Below are 22,612 nucleotides of genomic sequence, written 5' to 3' on the forward strand. Positions count from 1 at the left end.
GGTTTAGTCGGTACGATGAATGGAAAACGAGTGTTATGTCTGTTTGTCTGTGGTTTAAATTTGACATGAAAATAACTGGTGACTACTAAAATTTTGGATTTTTTTTCGAGGCCCCTATACTCAACAACAAACGAACTCAGAGGGAAATGAGAGTATGTATGTGTAAGCTCTCTTTCTTTCTCCTCTTTTTGTCAATATTTTTTGTTTTGTTCATGCTTGTCCAGTTTTGCTTAAAATGGCGTCGAAACAAGAAGCATTTCGGGAGCGCGTTGTACACTTCTACGAACTGCCACAGAAATCTTGGCAAAAAGTATACGGTAGAACGGATAAAAAACAAATATGTAGCAGCTTTCACTGTTTATCATATCCTAAGATGCCCAACAACTATTCGCAAGCAAGGTAGTGGAAGACCAGCCAAAATTATGGATGCAGGAGGACATCGTTCTCTTTCTCGTTTCTTCAACAACAAGAACTCTGGTTTGGCTATCAATTAAGATGCACCAGATGAATGTTTGAAGAAAATTTTGATCCCGTTTCTACAAAACCATCATGCAGAGGGACAAAACGTGTTTTGGACGAATAGAGCATCATCGCATTAGGCCAAAAAACACAATCGTTCCTGAATACCCGTTAAATTCCATTTTTACCCAAAAACCACCACCCGACAAATCTATCTCAGTGCGCCCAATCGAAGTTTTCTTCGGAAGTTTGAGTTCCTTGGTGTACAAAATTTGTACAAATTGTACAAAACACGAATTGCAAACAGTTGATTGGTAGAATCAAGAGATGCATTCGCAAAGTTGACCTGACGGTAGCTTCTGTTCTGACATCGCCGAACAGCCGATTACGGACCGTTTTCAAATGTACACCAATTTTTTTTTAAATTATGGATAATGTATCTTTAATTTCGGTAAATCAGATCTTCTTCATGTATCTTTGTCTTTTTTTGACAGCTTGAGAAAAAGATTCCAAAAATTTAGTTGTCACCCGTTACAAGATTTTGAAGAAAAAACTTATTGCAAAAGGTAGAAAAAATCAGAAAAAAATTAGCAAAATATCAGTTTGATGTCAACCTATCGATATGCCTTGTAAATGGAGTTGCGGTGTACATTTTTGCATGCGTTCCGCATTTCCAGCACTCTCAACAACAGTTTTATGTGAATAGAACTTTATTTAACTTTTATACAGCAAACCTGCCAGGACTGGAGTCACAAGAATGCAAGGTTGCGTGGTAGACTGAAAAGCGATCAGCGGGAGGATGTGTATATTGAGGATAAAAGACCGTTTCTTTCATTTTCAGCATCATCAACGTGCATTACCCGAAAATGGACCCGACGAAAAGAAAGAAGCATTCTACGCGCAATTGGAGGCAATTCGATATAGAATATAAAGCTCCTCATCGGAGATATGAACGCCCATGGGCCTTACCACCGCTCTACACGTTGGACATTGGTTTTCCAATGTGCATCAATAAGAAAAGTAACGAAAAAAAGGTGTTTATAGCAGGAATGGTTCGATCACTTTGACTCAATGTCGATTCATTTGACAGTACCATCTCAGCCGAGCAAAATTTGACAAAGTGATATGTGGGACATTTGTATAACTAGTTATTATCTATAATTTAACTGAATAAAGTTCTGCCGTATCTTTTGTAGTTCCGGCGCTACAATGCTAGTAACTCATTACTAGCTAATCACTAAATGGACGTTCACTTAGTTTCTAAAGAGATACTAGCATTGTAGCACCGTAAATACAAAAGATACAGCAAATCTTCATTCAGCTAAATTGTAGATAAAAACTATTTCTACAAATGTTCCATATATCACTTTGTTGAATTTTGTTCGGCTGAGAGTACTGCCAAATGAACCAACATTGAGTCAAAGTGATCGAACAATCCCTGGTTTATAGTATCTAAACAGAGTGGGACAAGACGTAAAAAGAGGAAAAAGCGGAAAATTAGGGAAGGGAGGGTAGAAACAACACTTATAAAGTATGTGTGTCTTTTCTCTTTACCCAAGCTGGAGCTATAATGGGAGCCAACCACAACTTTAGGAGGACTTGCGCGCTATGTATAAATATGGGAAATATAATCGAGTGGATTTTACTCAAAAATAGTGGTATAGGTATTGCTTCGGTACATATATTTATTATATCCTGAGTAATCTATAATTTCTTCACAGCTTACTAAATGAGTAACTTTCGCCGTCCAGTCCTCGTCCAGACATTTCTTGATCAATCCAGTTGCGAAGGTGGGCCACATTCACGTACACTCCCGGGGTTTTGCCTAGCCCGCATCCTATTCCCCAGGCCACAATGCCAACCTGATAGTAGTGCTTGATGGAACCTTCTATTGGGCACACCAACGGGGATCCGCCGTCTCCTTCGCATGCGTCCTGTCCTTTTTCGCCGCCGGCACAGATAAAACTTTCATGTAGTTGAAACCGCGTTCCGAGGCGGGTTTTTCTGAGCAAACTTTCACATCGCTCCCTAGGAACCACTGGTATATCAATCTTTTTCAGAATTATTTGATAATCACTTCTACTGCCGATTCCGTTTTTGCCCCAGCCGGAAACTAGACATCTTTGTTCGTCAAACGTAAGCTCAGGTGGTGGTAAACAAACAGCTTGGATTCCTTTATCTAGATTGAAGGGAACCTCCAAAAACAGCAGTGCGATGTCATTGTACAGGCCGACTATGAAATACTCACGATGTATACTGATCTCCGCCACCAACCGGTCTTGATGTGGGAGGATTTCATTCTTTGACTGCGTGTCCCATTCACCTGCACGAACCTTCAGCTGACCAGGGGGACGGTTCTGCACGCAGTGGGCACAAGTAAGAACAACTTTAGGATGGATCAATGAACCACCACTAATGTACACGTTGAACAGCTGGCTAAATGCCTTTTCCTGCATCATCACCGCTATCATCCAAGGGAACTCCCCGTACTCGGCTTCGTTGCTCTCATAGCCAATAATGCGGAAACGAATCCCGTCGCTATTGCGTTGGCCACAAACAGGTTGCTTTACATCGGGAAGATCCAGTCGTGGTGATCTCGGTGTGGTATACGACAAGACATGCGGTAGCGGTACGACAGTGGGACCGATGATATCATTCTCATAGCAACACTGCATCTGTCGATCGCGGCATGGATTGTCGTCCTGAAATCTTACATCAAGCAGTCCGCTGCCGGCTGTGCTTGCATTCGAGCAGCGTAATTTCAGAACACAAATTTGACCTCTTTGGCAGTTGCCCTGCGTTTTGGGATCTGCCACTATGGGGCGATTTAGAGCAGCAACGGCTACCGGCGGTGTCGGCGTGCTCACTTCGCTAGCGTCGATTAATATGATCCGAAGTAGCACGACCGTAAGCACGAAGGGCTTCCACATCGTGTTTGGGAACCGGTTCAACTTGCTCGCTGAAGTTAATTTTCCTAGGTGGCAGCTTGAAACTGAACGATGAACGATGGTTTTTGCCGGGTGCACTGTATTCGATTAATACTGAACTTAATGAAATATTATCAAAGTACTAAACGGATCAGTTGATGTTCAAATATAAATGATGAATATTTTCCTACAGCATATTTATACAACTTCCTTTACCGATTAACTTCATAGACTACGTAGCGTCTAATTTAGCATAGGTAAAATTTTACCTATTTCTTACGGTATGCTTTGTACGTTGTTTTATGACTACCTTGTATTAAACTTGATGGTATTAGAACTGACCGTGGTAAACAATATTTCTACCTTCCATTTGGCACATTTTCAAATGCCAAAAAATTTAAATTCTAACACCATGTAATCAGGGCTGCCAACAAATTAAGGTCTCATGCAGTGATCCATCATCTCTTGCCGATAATGAAGAGACAATCCTGGTTTTTGGAAATGCTTGGAAGTACTAGTTTGAATTCGCATCGACGTTAGCACTAATGCTATTTTTTGTCTCTATGACGGGCACATGGACGAAAACCCACCGTAGACGAAGCCATTCAGCGCCCAGGGCATGGTGTGTTGCTATCTCTTTCTCATGTAGGAGTGAAGAGAGCAACTTTCAAATGATCCTCGGTAAAGGGGAATTCCCAGCAATTTTTTTGGTACCTGTCAAAATTAACAGTTTAGTACCTATGCGTGGGACATCGAAAATGTATGAGTTTGACAGTCACTTCACCCCGTAGTTCAGAGTTCATTTTTCTTTGCTCAATCTTTTTTTTTCTACTAAAAAAATAAATAGAATCAAAATGATACCATATTAGTTCCACTTTCCACAGCACTGTTAACGCTATAAAAATTGATACGCCTCTGTTTTTTCGTTATAACTATTATTAGCGCAATGCTGTTGAAAACTGATATGTTATAGGGGAAACAAGGGAGACTTGATCCCCATTTTGTTTTATGTATATTTCTCAAAAGTCCACTAGAACAAAACCCTGGGTTTTCAATTTTGCGACAGTTTACAATACAGCTTACTGCCTACAATTTATCAGTTAGTGATACGTAGCGCTAATCAAAAGATATGGGATATTTTGGAAAGTACAGAAAATTGTACATATTCAAAATATGCGGGAGACTTGATCCCCAGTTTAGGCACAATTGATCCATTTGCAAATATATATTTTTAAAACTCAACTTTCATTTGGAAGTTTTATTAAAATAGGCCTAGTTCATGTAGTATCATTATTTAGTGTACAACAGCTTAATTCAAAAATATAAAAAGTATTTAGAAATCGTTAAGTCCATCGATCTGTAAAAGTATAGCTTTGGACATATTTTATAATCTGCGACGAGAACTTTTTCGTTGGGTTTGAATTTTTGAAGCATTATATTTTTCCTGTTTAATAATCAGAGCAGCCTCCAGCTTCAATTTCGTTAGTGCATCTGTAAGGATGTGTATCTCCTCGTTTTCCTACTCTTCGCATATTTTTACGTGGCGATGCCTTTGGAAATGGTTTTATATCTACAGGTGTTTAGATAATTGTATTGTTCGGAATCATCGGGTACCAATGATTAATAGAATTCTTCAAAGAAGATGAGTTGTTTTGTTTAGATAAATACTTCCGTCCGAGCGGTCTTTCTTCTTCCTTGTAAAATGCACGGGTTGCTCCTCCATAGTCCGGTTGCTAAATGATCTTTTCAGAAGCATTTTTTCGTTTTCTCACATATCGCTTAAGTGTCATTACATTCAAGTTGAACATTTTTGCAGTCGTTCTGACCGGATCTCCGGACTATTCGTGATTTTTACATGACGAATGTTTACGATATGAAGAATTGTTCACTTTATTATTTACGACATAACGGATTCCAAGCTCTTCCGTTCCTAATAAAAGGATCAAGTGTCACTGAAATTATGTGGATCAAGTGTACCTGTCGTAGTAAGTTTTACTGAAAATTAATTTTGTAAAATATATACAAGTTTTATTGCAAAATGTATATAGTATCAATGAATACACATGTTTAGCTAATTTTTTGTTTGAAAAGCAATTAAAAAATTTCAAGACAGTTCTCCGTAGCCAAAAAGTTGGACATCACTAAAAAAAGAAGTATAGAGAATTATTCCGTTGCAAATCTTATTATATTATATTTTCCTTGCAATGTAAAAATTTATTACATTTTTGTTTTGCAATTTTGTTACTTGAATGAAATGTACAACTTTATTTTTTTCTGCATAAAAAAAACATTGTATTTACTGAGAAACAATGAATGGATCAAGTGTCCCAAGGGATCAAGTCTACCTGATCTCCCCTACTGTCAATCCCGTTTTACCTTAAGCGAATAGCGTCAACTGCAGAGTCAGCAATACTGGTTATCGTACCGTTTAACCTTCAATAAATGCTTGATCCAACGAGACCAGTTTAAAAACACCATCAAATGTGCCTACTGCCTACTTTATTTGCATTTTGCGAAAAAAACAGTGTCCAAAAGTACCATTAAAATAATATATGCGAAACCCGCTAGTTTTATTTGAATATGGATATCAGGGTTTGAATTGGAATAACGAAACAAAAACAGTTTAAATTCTCATTTTCTTTAAATGATTGTTTATGTTTTATATTTTGCAAACATAGAGTAAACAACGAAGATCGAAAAAAAACAGAAAATCAACTCTGGAAGCTGAGGAATTATTCGTACGCATTAGGGATTGGGATGCTAATAAACCTTAATCGAATTCAGAATGTAATTCGTTCTAGCCAATAACGCAATCTGATATTCAAATCAAAAAGACACACCTCCTTAAAAACTAGAGGAGAAATTGAAAAAATGGTCAAGAAAACGTTGTTTGTAGATTTCAACGATAACATCACATAAAAGTGAATTCGCGAAGCTGCGAGCATTATGACGGATTTCGCGCCAACTCGTCCATGGGGTTGGTAGCACTTTTTTAATGAAACTTTTTTGTGAAAAGAGTTCATGTAAATAGACAACTTATTTGCATACTTAGTTTTTCGAAAATTGGTCTAGACCAACTTTTGGAAAGTGCTCAATTTTTTTCTCTTTTTTTATTATAAAAAATATAACTCGAAAACTTTAGAACCTACAATAAAATGATCTATGGTGACTTTTAAAAAATCGTCTGAATTTTCATAAAAAAAATACTCTAAAAAATAAAAATTAATTTCTGCAATGCTTTTATTTCAGAGTAAAAATGATTTTTATTTTTTTCAAGATTTTTTTATGAAAATTCAGAACATTTTCTAAAAGTCACGCATAGATAATTTTTTGTAGGTGCTATAATTTTCGAAAATACTGAAACTAAGTACGCAAAGTTGTTTATTTACATTTTACACGAACTCTTTACACACACAAAGTATCATTAAATTATGAGAGGGTCATGCCAACCTATGGTCGAATTGGCTTGAAATCCGGCTTATATTAGGTGATTAGTTTGTATTTAAGTTTCTTTTTCTTCAGTGGGTATTTCTTGTAAAATATTAATTTCTTGTAAAGTTGGATTTACTTCAATGTGAAAATTTATCGTAGAAAATGTTAAGTGTGTTTGACATTCGAGGGGTTCAGTTTGTTTGGAAAAATTGCTTATTTTTGTGCCGCTGCAGTCATACCCCCGAAGACCCCTGTTACAAGCAGACTAGTAACTCTGCCAATATTCGGTAGACACGGATGGCAGCTCGCTCTGCCGGCCAAGGTGATCCCTAAATGCATCTATGTGAATGAGTGCAAATATTCATACCGGCCTGTCAACATAGTCGTACAAACGCCAATACAGTTGGATTTCGATTTTGGCATGGTTCGATTTTGGCATGGCTCGATTTTGGCAACAAAAGTATTCGTTTTTGGCAACACAAGATATTTCGCTTCCAAAAATATGCTTAAATATCAATCAATTTCCGCATACATGCTTTAAATGACGAAGTAATGATACCCTCAGTATGTTCATGAAAAAAAGTTATGTAGTTCCGAACAATAATATTTTTATTGCCGTAGGACTGCGTCTTACCGCAGGGTGCCAATAACTTATTTGCACCGGACGGATAGCTCTTATCGGACTTTTTAAACATAAAATGGTTGCAATCGTTGATTAATAATATTTAGTCATTTTCTAAAGCATTTACATTAATTTTTTCATATCGAAAAAGGATCTCGATTTTGGCACGGTTTCGATTTTGGCAACATAGGCGACACGCATTTGTTGCAACATTCGAAATCCTACTGTACAGAATTTTGGAAAGCTAACTAACACTCCAGTTTATTACAATTATTACAATTTTTACAATTAAAATGATTGGTACAGAAAATTAGTAGCTTCAACGGGTTAATTCCGATACACACCCAATTTGATGTTTCTTATAGCATTTTTTCTGCTTTTAAAGGTTAGCACACAGAACAGAAGTGAAAGTTGAAATCCAAACTCGTACATGCTACTTTCTACAGATACTAGCGAACCTGGCGGTGGCGAGTCATTTTTTTCACGAACACACGAACGCATGCGAATGCACACGAAAGCATGTGGAAGCTGCTAAGCGATAGGCAGTAAGCGTTCTGATTATATTGCTGTTATTCCCTTCTATGCGAAAACCTGCCCAAAGAAAAATAAAAGCAAAAAAGACTCCTTTACCATTTTTGATCGCCAAACCGTTCGGACTTCCACTTCTGTTCTGTGGTTGACATCGGTTGCTGCGAGCAGGGCAAAAAAGCATTTTTTGACAAATTCAATATGGCGGCTAAATCCAATATGGCGACTAAATATGGAGACTATAGATCACAGAGGCGACAAGGCACTCAAAATTCGCTAAATTTTGAATCATAGCGGCGAGTTACCTTTATTTATAATGGTACTCTCCGCTTTGATTCAAAATTTAGCGGATATTAGGCCGTATGAATAAAACAGTTTACTTTGCTTTTCCCGTTTAAATTCTATAGGAGCATTTGCTCTAACTCTTTTATTCATACGGCCTATTGAGTGACTTGTCGCCTCTATAATCTATAGTCTCTGTAAAATCCATTTCATTTCATTTGAAATCGATATTCTTTGCGCAAAACCGTGTCGTTAGTTATGTATTTGTTTCATAGCGACTGTTTTGAAAACTGTTTGGTCGCTTGGTCGCTGTTCGAAGCACTAAAATGCAACTGTTTGTTTTTGAACATTTTTAAGCACCTCGTGTCGATAGTGGCTCATTTCAACAAATATATAAAATTTTCCGACAAAAAAATGTTTTTGATTCAAAATATTACCAACAAAATTATGGCAAGTTACTGATATTTACAAAGATAAATGACGTAAGAGTAGACTGACCAGACGTCCCGGATTATGCAGGACTGTCCCGGATTTGGATGACTTGTCCTGGATTACTAAGCGTCCCAAAAAGTGTCCCGCATTGATTAATTTTTCAATCAAGATAGTTTCTAAAGAACATAGGAAATTATGTTACATTGCATGAAAAAACCTACTGCTGACACCGCTCGTTAGTCGGTGCACACCCTTCCCAGTCACGGGCTCAGCCAGCCGGCACCTCGAACTCCTCATCTGCCCAATGTCGCTGGTGACTGTTCTGTTCATCTTCAGCTTTCGCCTTATCATCCCCCAGTATTTCAATACTGGACGAACCCGGGGACAATTTGGTACACTCAGTTCTTATGAAATGATCGAAAGTTCATTGTCCACTGTAGGATGCATACTGAAACTGCCGTTATCATGGGACTTAATGAAGGGCAAACTCCGCCTGGTGAGGCTCCTACCCCTGTGTATCTTCGAATTCTTATCTTTCACAAAACACTGGTTTTTACACAGATGCCTATGAAACAGATCCCTTGTCAAGTCATGACCTTTTATCACGAACCCATCCCAAAACCAACCTTGAATCTGCTACAAACTCTTTCGCGTGCCAGAGCATGAAGAATTTAAGCCCTGTGTTTGGCTGAAATCGGCCTTCTCTAATGCTTATTCATCATCGAGTTGGACACATGCATCGCGTTTCGTCACCACCCGTCGAGCCCACGAGACCGGATTCTAGCCTTATTTTATTGTTTGAGGCTTCTGTTGGGTAACACTTGTAGCCATTCCGAGACGGATACGCCGTACAGTACAGCGGTCAGTATTCAGTATTTTAGCCAAAGCACAATCCGTGATGTAGAGAGCACAGTTACTTTCATTCCTCTTTCTGTATGATAAATACCTCTAAACCACGTTGCCCACAATCTGCGAAAAAAATATACCGAGTAGAACTGTTTACAAATAACACAACGCTACCGAAAGTTAACATCCACGGCCACTGGAAGCGTCGCTATCGCCAAAATGAAGTACCGAATTTTTAAATGATCCCATCTTTACTACCGAACCGATTTAGCAAATAAGTCATTCAATATGTCTCGCATTCATTAAATCTGGTCATCTTACGTTCCATCTCACTGATCAAAACAAACATAAAAGTGGTGTCGTCAAAATTAACCCCTTTCGAGTCTTCATTAGAGGGACCTGTTTCATCGCCGAATCTCATTGACTTCACCGATCACCGACGATCAAATCCGGCAGAAATGACGAAAGTAGAACGCTTCATAGTTTCATGGATTTCAAGACAGCATACAATACAGTCGAAAACGAACACGTATGGTAGATAATGCAGGCGAACGGGTTCTGGTTCTGGTTTTATTTTTTAGGAAACATCTGAACGATTATATCAAAACAGTTAATTTGATGAAACAAGTTGCCGTTCGCTTCCTGTACGATTGTACTTACATTTATTATATTGGATTGACTCACCTCTGAAAGTTAAAAAAAGAAAGAATTATTAGAATTGTCGGGCACAAATGAAATTTCGTTAGGGAAAATTAAAAATTTCAGTAAACGAGAAAAAATTGGAAAAACTTCTTCTAACTCTACCATATAAGACACGTTCCACGCACTTGTACACCAAGAAATCGGTATTTAAAACTGCATATTTCAACTCATATTAGCAAAGCCATGGGTTTATACCGTCTTTAGACATTACCCTTCTTTATCGACAGACTTCGCAGTCGGCTGTTAGAGTACAGGAAAATTACGGGGCCAGTGCAACAATCCTACTGACATACGACGACTGGCTTGTTAGACCAGCATCGTACCTCGAAGCTAGCTGGGCGGTTGAACTCATACTATACTGGATATGAACCAGTGATTATTGAACTAGGGTATGTTGCTGCTTCGTCGTAATTGCCTATTTCCGTCCTATCTAACACAAATTATTAAAAATATCAGCATTTTTATGACACACAATGCAAAACTATTTATTTCCTAATATTTTAGTTTGTTGTCTATCATACGCGATCAATCAAAGAGAGCTGAGATCTATTTAAATGATTTTTATCATTAAAGAAGTCCTACCAGCCAAATTTCTTACGTTTACGTTACGCATTGTCGTTATTCTACAGCCAGGAAAACTTGCCTGACCTGCAGTAATTTTGCAGAATAACATTTATCATGCCATCCTACACAAATACATGCGCGTTAGCTTCGTAAACATTGTTGTAATTTTTAGTTCGGACGATGAAAAATGTTGAAGGACGGATTTTAAAACGGTACAACGAATTTATGAAATAAAGTCAGTTGTGTAATTTCAATAATATGCTTTAATAATCGCTTTTCAGTGATTTCAAACTTCTTAGACCGGAAGGTAAGTGTGTTTTAGTCAAATCAGTACAAGAACTTTTGAAGTATTCATTAAATCCATCCAACAAATGATGAACATTAAAATGGCTTTACTTACTACGACGGGAATTAGAAATAAACCCTACAAAGAAAACGTAGTTCTTAACACAATCAACATACAGAACGTTTAATAATTAGCACATTGAAGTGTGCACATATTAAAACATGGTGGAAAAAGCAGAATTTCGTCGATGGTGTCCCGTTACGAAATGTAACTTGTTATACCTAAATAAAAATCTAAATCAAAAAGTAAATACTACGTTAGAAAGTACATTTAACAGACATAATTTTAAACTTGTTTAATAACGTATTTTTTGCTAGCGGGAGCAAAATGTCAATGAGCCTCGGTTTCTCGTCGTAACGGGACACGCTGGAACGTGTCATAAGTATATTTTATGCCCAGTTTATTAGTTTATTAGTGAACTAGTTGAGCCCGAATCTTACGATCCGGAAAATATAAATGTCTGTTCAGAATTCCGAAGACTGCGGATACATTACATTGGCCAGTGTTTGCGAAGATGTTTAATCTTTGTATTAGTTCTTTGAGTTCTTACATTGCATAATATAGCTCTAAGAAGTTGTACCTAAAAGTGTCATAGCCGGAAAGTTAAACAAATACTGAAGTTTTTGGAGCGTCTTAGTAGACATACATAGTAGAATAGTAGACATAGTAGAATTAAATTGGATAAGTTTTCTTCTTTTTTAATTTTAGGAATGAAACCAATAGTTTTTATGGCCGTATTGGATTTTATTAACTCATTTTTTAAAATTTTGCGACTTGGTTCGGTCTGATTTAACACCGACCATATGATATCGCGACAAGCAATCGAGTTGAGCAGGCGAGTCAAGCAATTGAGTCAAGCAGTTGGACCGAGCAGTCGAGTCGAACAGTCTATTCGAGCAGTTAAATCAAGCTATTCAGTCAAGCAGTTCGGACGAGCAGTTGAATCGAGTGGTCAAGTCGAGCAGTTAAATCGAGCAGTTCAGTCGAGCAGTTTAATCGAGCAATTAAGTCGAGTAGCCCAGTCGAGCAGTTGAAACGAGTAGTCTAGTCGAGCACTTGAGTCGAGCAGTCGATTCGAATGGCTTAGTCAAGCAGTCGGGTCAAGCGGTTAAGTTGAACAGCTCATTTGAGCAGTCGAGCAGTTCATTTGAGCAGTCGAGCAGTTCATTTGAGCAGTCGAGCAGTTCATTTGAGCAGTCGAGTTGAGCAGTTCATTCGAGTGGTAGAGTCGAGCAGTTCATTCGAGCAGTCGAGTCGAGCAGCTCATTCGAGCAGTCGAGTCAAGCAGTTCATTCGAGCAGTCGAGTCGAGCAGTTCATTCGAGCAGTCGAGTCGAGCAGTTGAGTCGAGCAGTTGAGTCGAGTAGTCCAGTCGAACGGTTTATTAAAGCAGTCGAGTCGAGCAGTCGAATCGAGTAGTTCCGTCGAGCAGTAGAATCGAGTAGTCTAGTCGAGCAGTTGAGTTGAGCAGTCTAGTCGAGCAGTTGGGTCAAGCGGTTCAGTCGAACAGCCGATTCGAATAGTCCAATCGAGTAGTTGAGTCAGGCAGTTCATTCGAGCAGTCGAGTCTTTTTAGGTGGACCAATCAGATTGCAAGGCAGTTTGACAGTCGGTCACAGACGTACGTCGAGAGTGTTTGACAGAGCATGTCTATGCTGTAGCCATCTGTGATTTTTTTAGCTTTTTCAATGATCCATTGAGAACAAATAGGAGGTACGCTATGTAACGCTAACGCTATATGTAACTCTATGAGGTGCAACTACATTACTTTTGCTCGTCTTGTATGTAATCTGGTATGATTGGTTTGAGTCTTTGCTTAATGGGGGCGATTATTACCACGAAAATAAATATCGCGCCCCTCGTTTTGGCGACAGACATAAGCCTCTTATATAAATAGATAGATAGATTATACTAAGGCAACCGAAAATAATTTACATTTATTCTAAAATTTCATACATAGTCTAATTAAATTGGATAAGGATTCCTTCTTTTTATTTAATTTTTGGCTAAAATTTTAGTTTTTTTTTCAAGTAAAGTATAAATCTAGCTTGTGGTGCTGAATCAAATTGAATTTAAATCATTAAACTGTTTCTGTTCCACCCGAGACATTTATAGATTTTCCTTCTCGTCCGACAAACACAGCTTGGAAATATCTTGTCTGAAACACTGATAGAGCCGGTTGTATCTACAAAATTGCTGAATTCAGTGCAGCTTCTAGATAGAAACAGGTGATCTTAACTCAACAATTTTGGTTGCTTGAGGCGGCATAAACAAATGAGGTAAACAAAACAGAAGACAACCCAAAGAACTTAAATGCCTTTATTGATGCACGGACCTGATTTAAAATCCATAAAATGTTTATTACTGGTTGTATTACTTTTCTACCCACTTTTGACAACACATTAACGATACATTAATTGTCAAGCTTTGTCAATTACTCAAGTAAACAATGACGATGAATGTGTAATAATTATAAAAATAATAAACAGGTAACCAGTTTTTAAAATGACTATAGTAGTTTTCGCAAATGGCAAATGTTTACTCTTGTATTTCACGAACCTAAAGAACCAACGTATCGCTGCATAACAAATCAGGCAAAGTAGTATCCAGCGGAAAGAAATAGTGAGAGTTTTCCCCTCAGAATATGGATAACATAGAGTAGGCCCAAAATAGTAATAGGCCAATGAAACTGGTTTTGTCTACTGAATCCTTATAACTTGTACATCTTTTAAAAAAAAATTAATTTTTTGCAAACGAAACTTTGTCACAAGCTTTTTTACTTCTGATTGTATTACGCAAAATCACGGTTTTCGCCCAAATTCTGCTATGAAAAAGAAAAATATCAATGTTAGTATATCTGCGTTTGCTGTTGAACGCAGCTTGCTGCTTCAGAGAAGTTACTAAAGCTACGCACCCCCGAAAAAGCAGACACATAAGCTTGTCGCCACCATTGACCTAGAACTTCGAAATCTACGCATCGAAAGTTGTCGTACCGGTTTTAGCCGAACTATGTATTTATGGTATACCATGTTGGTACCGACGGCAGCCAATATGGTAGATCGGTACTATAATTCATTAAAGTCATTTCCATTTTGTTCTCCTTTCACTCTTATCGTAGTATCTTTAAAATGAAGGTGCGTAAAACTTTTTTTGCATTTGCATACATAAATTTTACATATTCTTCAATATTTGAATCCGAGAACTTAATCTGTAATAAATTTTTTGAAATTTACTAACGATAAATAATTTAATTTTTTTTGTTCTTCATATCAGAGAATTTAAAATTTAATTAAATAAATCTGTACCCATATTACGTTTTTGCCATTTTCACTTTTTACGATTTTTTACCAGAAAAACTTATCTCCCGCTCACGCGGTTTCCAAAAATAGACTTGTGCTGTAAAATGACTCATTTGGTTAAAGTGAATAAGTAAATGTACAGCACTAACAGGGAAGATTGATTTAAGATTTTTTTGTTAATATTAAACACATTAAGAATTTTCAAGTAAAAGTTTATTCTACAAAACATTCTAATTGGTATCTTACTTGTTTTTTTCGAAGAAAAACAGACATTGCAATGTTTAAATAAACAGTCTACTACGTTGTGTTTCGATTATGAATATATCGGTAACGACAGCTCTATTATATTAACAATTATTGACTTCTGTGGTTATTTATGCATTAAACCTTCAAATTGACAAAGAAACTAAGATGCTTCGGGGTACTTAACCTACCTTGATTCGGCGCAAAGCAGAAGCAACAATTAGATTATGCAGAAATCGATATCCCCTTCAAAACCATTTATCACCTATCTGCTGCTTTGATAACTGAATCAGCAGATTTCGCATCGACACGTCCGGGGAAGCAACTTCCTACTGACGCCAGGGTCAGCAGCCGAATATTGTTCGTTCGCGCGGTTGACACCAAACTTCGACTAATATCGATGCGGTGGCGTTCGGAGGCACACTGGAAATTATTCATCAATAACCAACAAGGTCACTAACCGATCCGGTGTCCAGTTTTTTGTTTTGACTTTTTGTTTAATCTGATCTGGCGTTGAAAATATCTGCAGAACAACTCCAGACAAGGTTCGATGTGTCGTGATTTGAATCAAATAAATTTTCTTCTAAAGCACAATTGAGCTACAAATTCCCAGAAGTTCAACAAGAAATATATGATAAAAATTCACTACTTTTGTTATAGTTTTAAATATATTCGTTCTTAAATGTAAAATAGTCGAAACTACCTGGTTAAAACTAACTACTACTATGAAATGTAATAAATAAGATTCTGAGTAGTTTTAAACCAAAAAATTGGAAGAAAATAAACAGTCCCAGTGATCTCTCTCCTTCTATCTGACCGTTTATTTCTATCTCTATCTCTAACTAGATCAATCGAAGTCAGATCAACTACCTAGCACCACGTAGGTTATATCTGGACAAGTTCAGGAGACTTTCGGGAACCTGGTAAGCCAAATCTGCTATCTAGGATCAGGACATGTTTCTTGCGTGGTATCCAACACATCAGGAAAATTTCATTCCAATCAAAAATAGTCGAGTCAAACCGTTTTCCTAGTTGAGCTGGACTTGCTCCATACAGACAGACAGACAAACAGAAATTCATGTTGATAGGTATAGATTGTATTGTATTAATATTATGTAATTACATTACAGTGGAGAAAAATTGCGTGAAGTCACCCCGGTTCTAGGCTGCTAAAAGTAAGTAGAACTAAAAATGATAAAAATAATTCTTTAAACTTCTACAAACAACACAAAAAATAGAACAATGAATAGAACAATATGTTGATTTGTTTCTGAGAAAAAGGTACATAAAATTTGAAAATCTTGTTATTACAGGAGCGGCGTTTTATTACGACGAGTTTATACCACTCGGCACTGGAATAAAGGGTTTCCCACATCAAATTGCATCAAGGAAAAACGCTGTCGAAAATTACCCAATAGCTTCCTAGGAAAACATAATAATTCCTTTCCAGCTAGCACCAACTCGTACATCAATGTACGAAAACTATCGTAAATATCTCCTAACAAACTCGAAATCGTAACTAAAGTTGGATAAAGAGGGATCAAGTAGATTTTCTGTCATATATAATGATAATGACTGACATACATACGATTTTCAGCACAAAATCGTAGAGTAGTACGGAGTGACTCGCGCTTAATCGGATATTATCGTATATAAATACTAATATAGTCGTAACGCTCAAAATTATTCGTAATCACGTACATCGCCTCCAAAATAGTACGGATATACCAATGTTGCGTATGACATACGATTTATTTAGCATGTATATCTGTACGTAATGCTGATTTTTACTGTTTTTTTAATATTTTATACATATGAAAATGCTAGCTTGGTTATTATGTAGGAAAACATAATAAGTGTACTAATAAGTTACTCCATGTTAATTGAATGAGGTAAAGTCTTTATTTTAAGATAGACCCACTCCAGATTAGAATTTGCCTAGGCCATGTTATTTGCCTTGCCTAGTTCTGATCCAGCGATCATTGATCGACCTATACGGGTACTCAATTGAAGTAGCAAACAACTTACTAGGCAAGCATTATTTATTAAAATTGCATACCTACAGTAGAGATTTCTATAACGCGGATTTGTAGAACGCGGATTTCTATAGCGCGGGTACCATGATATTTCTATAACGCGGTTTTCCGCGTATAACAAATACACGTAGCATATGGATATTGAGTTAATTGGGGCTAAACTCGAATTTTGAGCGTTTTTGAACAGATATGACCATGGTGTCTTTTAAGAAGTTGTAGGGCATATAACAGTTGACTCTCTAAGTGATATACGGAAACCACAAAGTTACGGGTTGGCCTGCTGGAGATTCCGGAATATCCGTTGAAATTATCTTATTGGTAAAGTTGGTTAAAATTGGTAAAATATTTTTGAAGTAACTAAAGTCGGGTAATTGATACGAATTAAAAACAAAGTAATAAATAAGCGACCTTAGAAAGCCATAAGGTGGTCCTCCGAAAAATTCAGAACATATCGTGAATATTTCGAGTGTAATTTGACTACACTAGAAGTATATTTCGACTATTTGTGACTCAATTTGCCCATTGGATGGTTTACCGGGAAAAAATTCAAAGCTTACCTGAAATTGGTCACTGGAAATGCATTTTTTTTTAATTTGTAACAGATCAAAATGAAATGGAATATCAGCAATCCTCAACTAAATAGGCCGCTCACGACACGACTCTACATAGCCGCCAAAACGTTCACTGGAAAATTAGGATTTGCCGTCAAAGTGAACAATAAGTGAAAATTCATGTTGAAGTCCGCGCTACAATTTGAAAAAGGTTTGATATAAAATGTTCGCTGACAAATAAACGAGGTTATTTCGCCAGTTTGTTGAAATTTCCAATTTTGCTAGTGTAATTTGATAGATGTGGTATAGTAAACTGAACTTCCGGTAACATTTACTATACTTACAAATCTAATAGCAAATATATCAACTTTTGTATAAACTCTTCACCAAGTATTGTGCATTTCTGGGAAAATTTTAACAGAAATCTAACCATCGTAGTTAGCCATGGCCATTCCGAAATCCGCGTTGACGGTATCTAATATTTTTATGGATTTTGCCTGAGAAAAAGTGAGAGAGAAGTGTTATTGCTTTTGTTTTCACCTTTTCCTGGACAATTCAGAATGGGGCTTCTTGTAAGAGCGAACAGGCTACGAAAACTTTGTTGCTTTCGTCAACGCGATGAATTTATATTCCCATTTCATATTGTTCAATTCGAGGTTGGATAAACATAATTCCGAACTCAAAGAACAATTTCGCTCGTTGACCACTTTTACGGATGTTCCGTATTTGTCGGAGAATCGCATGTTGGCTTTGGAATAGCACGTATTGTTTACTTTACTTATATTACGCCAAATAATAAGCCATAGGAACTTTAAAAAGAATTTTGAAGCTATGAGAAGACTTCACAGAAATGAAAATTTACCGGATGTTCCGGAAGCTCTGGAAGACCAAGAGGCGATTTTTTCTGTCTCACCTGTAAGATGGAAAAATATATACTTGACATCTTTCCCAAAGGAACCATGGTCGTGTTGATTCGAAATTTTGTAAAATTCAGGTATAGCCCCAATTAACTCAATTTCCATATGCTACGTGTACTTGTATAACGCGCTTCTTATAACGCGGTCCCAATTACCCGCGTTATACAAATATCGACTGTAGTCTATATAGTATAAATTCTAACGCGCCCACAGATCGACATCAGTTTATCAGCAACTAACGTTTGAACAGCAAGTACGAGTACATTTATACTTTGTATAAAAATGGAAATCATGAATAACAACGTGGAGCGAGAATCGGAAAATGGCGAGCTAATGATGAGGTTTCTGGCGCAATCTCAGAACTTTGAAACAAAGAAACACGCCAGTTACAATTCCAAAATCAACAGCTCGCCGAAGAGAATCTACTGTTACGTAATGCATTACAAGGTATTCAACAACAACTATTCGCAGCGGAGACTGCCATTGCGCAGCTGCAACAAGAAAAACAATGTAAGGAATTAACGACATCGTCATGTTTAGGCCCTAGCAATTTACCCGATCCTTCGGGCGAAGAATCAAAACAGCCAACATCAATTTCCGCTTTCTCATTGGAAAAAAAATCAAAAACAGGTGCTTAAATATGTATCTGAAGGTCGCCACGAAATGGCCATGCTTCTATGCACGGATATTATGGATGAACTGGAGAAGGCATCACCCTGATGTTGCGACCATATTGAGCACCTTAGCGCAAATCTACCGCGATCAGTGCAACTACAAGGAAGCTAGACGTCTATTAAACGACGTGCTAGCTATCAGAGAGAAAACAATCGGAGTTCATCCTGATGTCGTCGCAACTTTGCACAACCTCACTACATTGTACGATAACAGTGGCAATTCCCAGCAAGCAGAGCTATTCTGTTCGAACGCCTTGGATATTCAAGTTCGTTTGGTGGGTGAAAGTCATCCGGACGTAGCCAAGAACCTTCACGTGTTGGCATTCCTGTGCCAAAATCAGCAAAAATTTGAAAAGGCAGGCTTTTACTACGAACGAGCGTTGCAGATTTACGAAACAGTTTTAGGACCAGATGACCCAAATACGGACGCTACTAGGAACAATTTGGCTATATGTTACGCAACCCAAGGCAAGTTCAAAGATGCAGAGGTACTATACAAAATCGTGTTGACGAGGGTACATGAGCTAAAATTCGGTCCTATCACTGACGACAACAAGACAATATGGCAGATGGCAGAGCAGCGCGAGGTAGACAAGGGTATAAGTCGTGACAACACCCCATACAATCTTCATGGAAGCTGGCACAGGTTCGACATGGTAAACTCATGCACGGTTCAGGAGACGTTGAGAACACTTGGTACCTTGTACCGTAAACAAGGGAAACATGCGGCCGCCAGCACACTAAAAAATTGCGCTGCACGAATGGCATCAGCCGAGCAAGTACCATATACAATGCAACCACGAAAAACAGAAAGAAGTAACAAAACGAAGAAAAGTTACTCAAAAAATTATAAATTACCAGTAATTAATATGATAAGGGGTGATGCATTATAAATACATACTTGTTTTAAATAACATTTTAAATTTCGTTTTGTCATGTTTTCTTACTTATTTTACTTATTATTTCTTAGAACATTTCAAGAGTTTTTTCAACACTACTAGAAATGTGCAAGGCAGAGGCGCCAAGAACGCTTCTAAGAATATATTGAGTAAAAATCCAACATATCCAACTATCTGACTCCCTTTTGGTCTGCTGTTGAAGTACAACGTTCCGCCGAATAGGCCCTTGGGTGGTACCTTAGGTGGTTTAAGTGACAATAAACCTTTAAAAAGCCCGAACAATACGCGAAAATCAGCTTTGTCTACAAATTTTCTGTAAATAGCAATCATTTCTGACCTAAAATTAGAAAAATATTTTTGTGTCTGCTTAGGGACACCCTAATGTCCGAATATTTTTTCACCACTAGAAAGTGCTTTTTAAATGAAGAAACTTTTCTGAAACAAATGCCATGCTATGCCATGTCTTAAGGTTTCGATGCTATTACTTTTTTTGAATCCGTCTCACCGTGCGGCGTAATTTGTGAACAACCCCACAATGACGTAGGCAAAATAGTAAAAGACAAATTAACAACATGTTTTTTGATTATCTCTTATGTACAGAACGCAGCAAAAGCGATAATTATCGAAGATTAACTGAATAGATTTTTCGTGACATTACAACGGAGAAATGAATTGTAAAACGAAAAGTAAAAGCTGTAAAAATCAACTAATTATCGAAATCCTGAACATTGCAAGCTGTTGAGCATTTTCTCTCATTAAATCATAGAAGAAAGATTTTAGATACAATTTGAAGAAAGATTTGAAATATTCATGTTTTGCCTTTCTACTATATACTATAAATATATACTGAAGTCGCTTTTTACGCGTTTTTTACGCGACTATTTTTACGCAAATTTCGGAATGTACGCGTTTTTTTACGCGAATTTCGGAATTTACGCGGTTTTTTTTACGCGAATTTCGGAATTTATGCGGTTTTTTACGCGAATTTCGGAATTTACGCGATTTTTGGAATTTACGCGGATGTGCTCAAAACGTCTATTTTTTCGCGTAGTGTAGAAATCCACAAAGTTTTTCACGTGAAATTTTCGTTTTTTACGCGAATTTTGGAATTTACGCAGTTTTTTACGCGAATTTCGGAATTTACGCGGTTTTTTACGCGATTTTCGGAATTTACGCGGTTTTTTACGCGAATTTCGGAATTTACACGTTTTTTTACGCGGTTTTGATTTACGCGGGACGAATCCTTCGCGTAAAAAGCGACTTGAGTGTATTGTACTAGCTGAGTGCCCGATCTTACTCGGGGAGCCTTTGTCTCACAGCCACTTGTACATCGGTTATTGTAACCGAAATGTTTATAATGCAAAACTACAACGCCTGTTACTCTTTCGGACGTCTCTCCCCATTTGTCAGCTCCCCCTCTTTCGTTTACCCGGTCACCTGCACATCTGTTTTCTTTACGGAAATCCCTATAAAACCCTATAAAGCTTAGCTTAGCTTAGCTTAGACTGATTGCGCATATCAATGGTTGCACTCAGTGATTGACCTGAATCAGTGAAATTGCACAACGAATCAAGTGAATGGGGTTGGGAGTGACCGATCATCCTCACTGTGCAAAATTCAGTAACTCGATATATAAGGGATCAATAACTGCGCCGGCCACGTCCTTGCAATCAGATGGGATTTGGGAAGGAATGTTAGTGTAATCTTTACTGTTTAGGGACCGTGTTAACCTCTGCATCCCCGCAAAGATCACAGGAGGGAGTTCTGTTAGTAAGGCAGGTTTCGTTGGATCCGGATTCACCTTGATAAGTGATGTGAAATACCTATAAAACCCTATAAAGAAAGAAAAACAAAGCCATTTTTCCTATTTGCACCTTCCGCTTTTAACAATGGCCACCCCACCCATAGCAAATGAATAGTTTTGTAATTGTACCTTTCTAAACACAGCTTTTTTTTATTTACTAGCTGACTCGACAAATTTCGTATTGCCACAAATTAAACTGTGTTGTACATAAATCGTGAAAATCGGATGACCTTTATTACAATCTCGAGATTTACAACTTTCTGAGGAGTTAATGGGTGTTTTAATATACAAATTTTCCTCACGGTAAAATAGAAAACAACTCCCCCCATTGCTTATCCTGATAAAATGAAGCGGATAGCATTTAAACATTGGTCATCATTACAAACCCTTTCGCCGAATACCATTGTGCGGAACACCCATTCTCGGTTGACCATAACACGGAATATAAAGTTTCGCAGAATACCATTTCTAGAAAAACCTTAGGCGGGATGTACCATTTCACGAAAATCTTTTCGTAGAAAGTACCATTTTGTAGGGGTGACACAACTGAAGGAAAGTAATAGAGGTCAGTAGATCTAGCAAAATAAATAAACCTAGATAGAGGTGATCTCTACGGAGGGCTGCTAAATTTGGTTCTATTTGCCTAATTCGTTCTGTAATGAGGAAATTTGTATTTCATTTACATGGGATCCCCCCTCCTAAAAAGATAAGAGGTCCTAATTCATCATAGAAAAAATTCTTACTTCCAAAAACACCCACAGGCCAAATATAGTTGCAATTGATTGATTAGTTCTCGAATTAAGCGGAAATTTATATTTCATTTGTATAGCAGCCCCCCCCCCCCCCCCACTCCTAAAGTGGAGAGGAGTCCTAATTCGTCATAGAAAAAATTCTTGCTTCCAAAAACCTTCACATGCCAAATTTTGTTCCATTTGCTTGATTAGTTCGCGAATTATTGGTGTTTCATTTGCATGGGAGCCCCCCTCTTAGTGGGGGGGTCTCTAACCATCATAAGAACCTTCCCTGGCCCCAAAAACCTCTACATGCAAA

The 22,612-nt window shown here is 37.6% G+C and overlaps 1 protein-coding gene across 1 annotated transcript; it reads right to left on the reverse strand.

Moving 5' to 3' along the window:
* Positions 1-2,174: 2,174 nt before the first annotated feature.
* On the reverse strand, positions 2,175-3,389 carry LOC128740369 (phenoloxidase-activating factor 2-like). Its single transcript, XM_053835908.1, has one exon. The coding sequence runs from the start codon at positions 3,387-3,389 to the stop codon at positions 2,175-2,177; it is 1,215 nt and encodes a 404-aa protein (XP_053691883.1).
* Between the last annotated feature and the right edge of the window lie 19,223 nt (positions 3,390-22,612).

The sequence above is a fragment of the Sabethes cyaneus genome, chromosome 3, assembly GCF_943734655.1.
Source record: "Sabethes cyaneus chromosome 3, idSabCyanKW18_F2, whole genome shotgun sequence".
In the NCBI taxonomy this organism is placed as follows: Eukaryota; Metazoa; Arthropoda; class Insecta; order Diptera; family Culicidae; genus Sabethes; species Sabethes cyaneus.

Excerpts from the sequence above, each read along its gene's own strand:
- LOC128740369 (XM_053835908.1), bottom strand. The coding sequence starts at position 3,389 with ATGTGGAAGCCCTTCGTGCTTACGGTCGTGCTACTTCGGATCATATTA.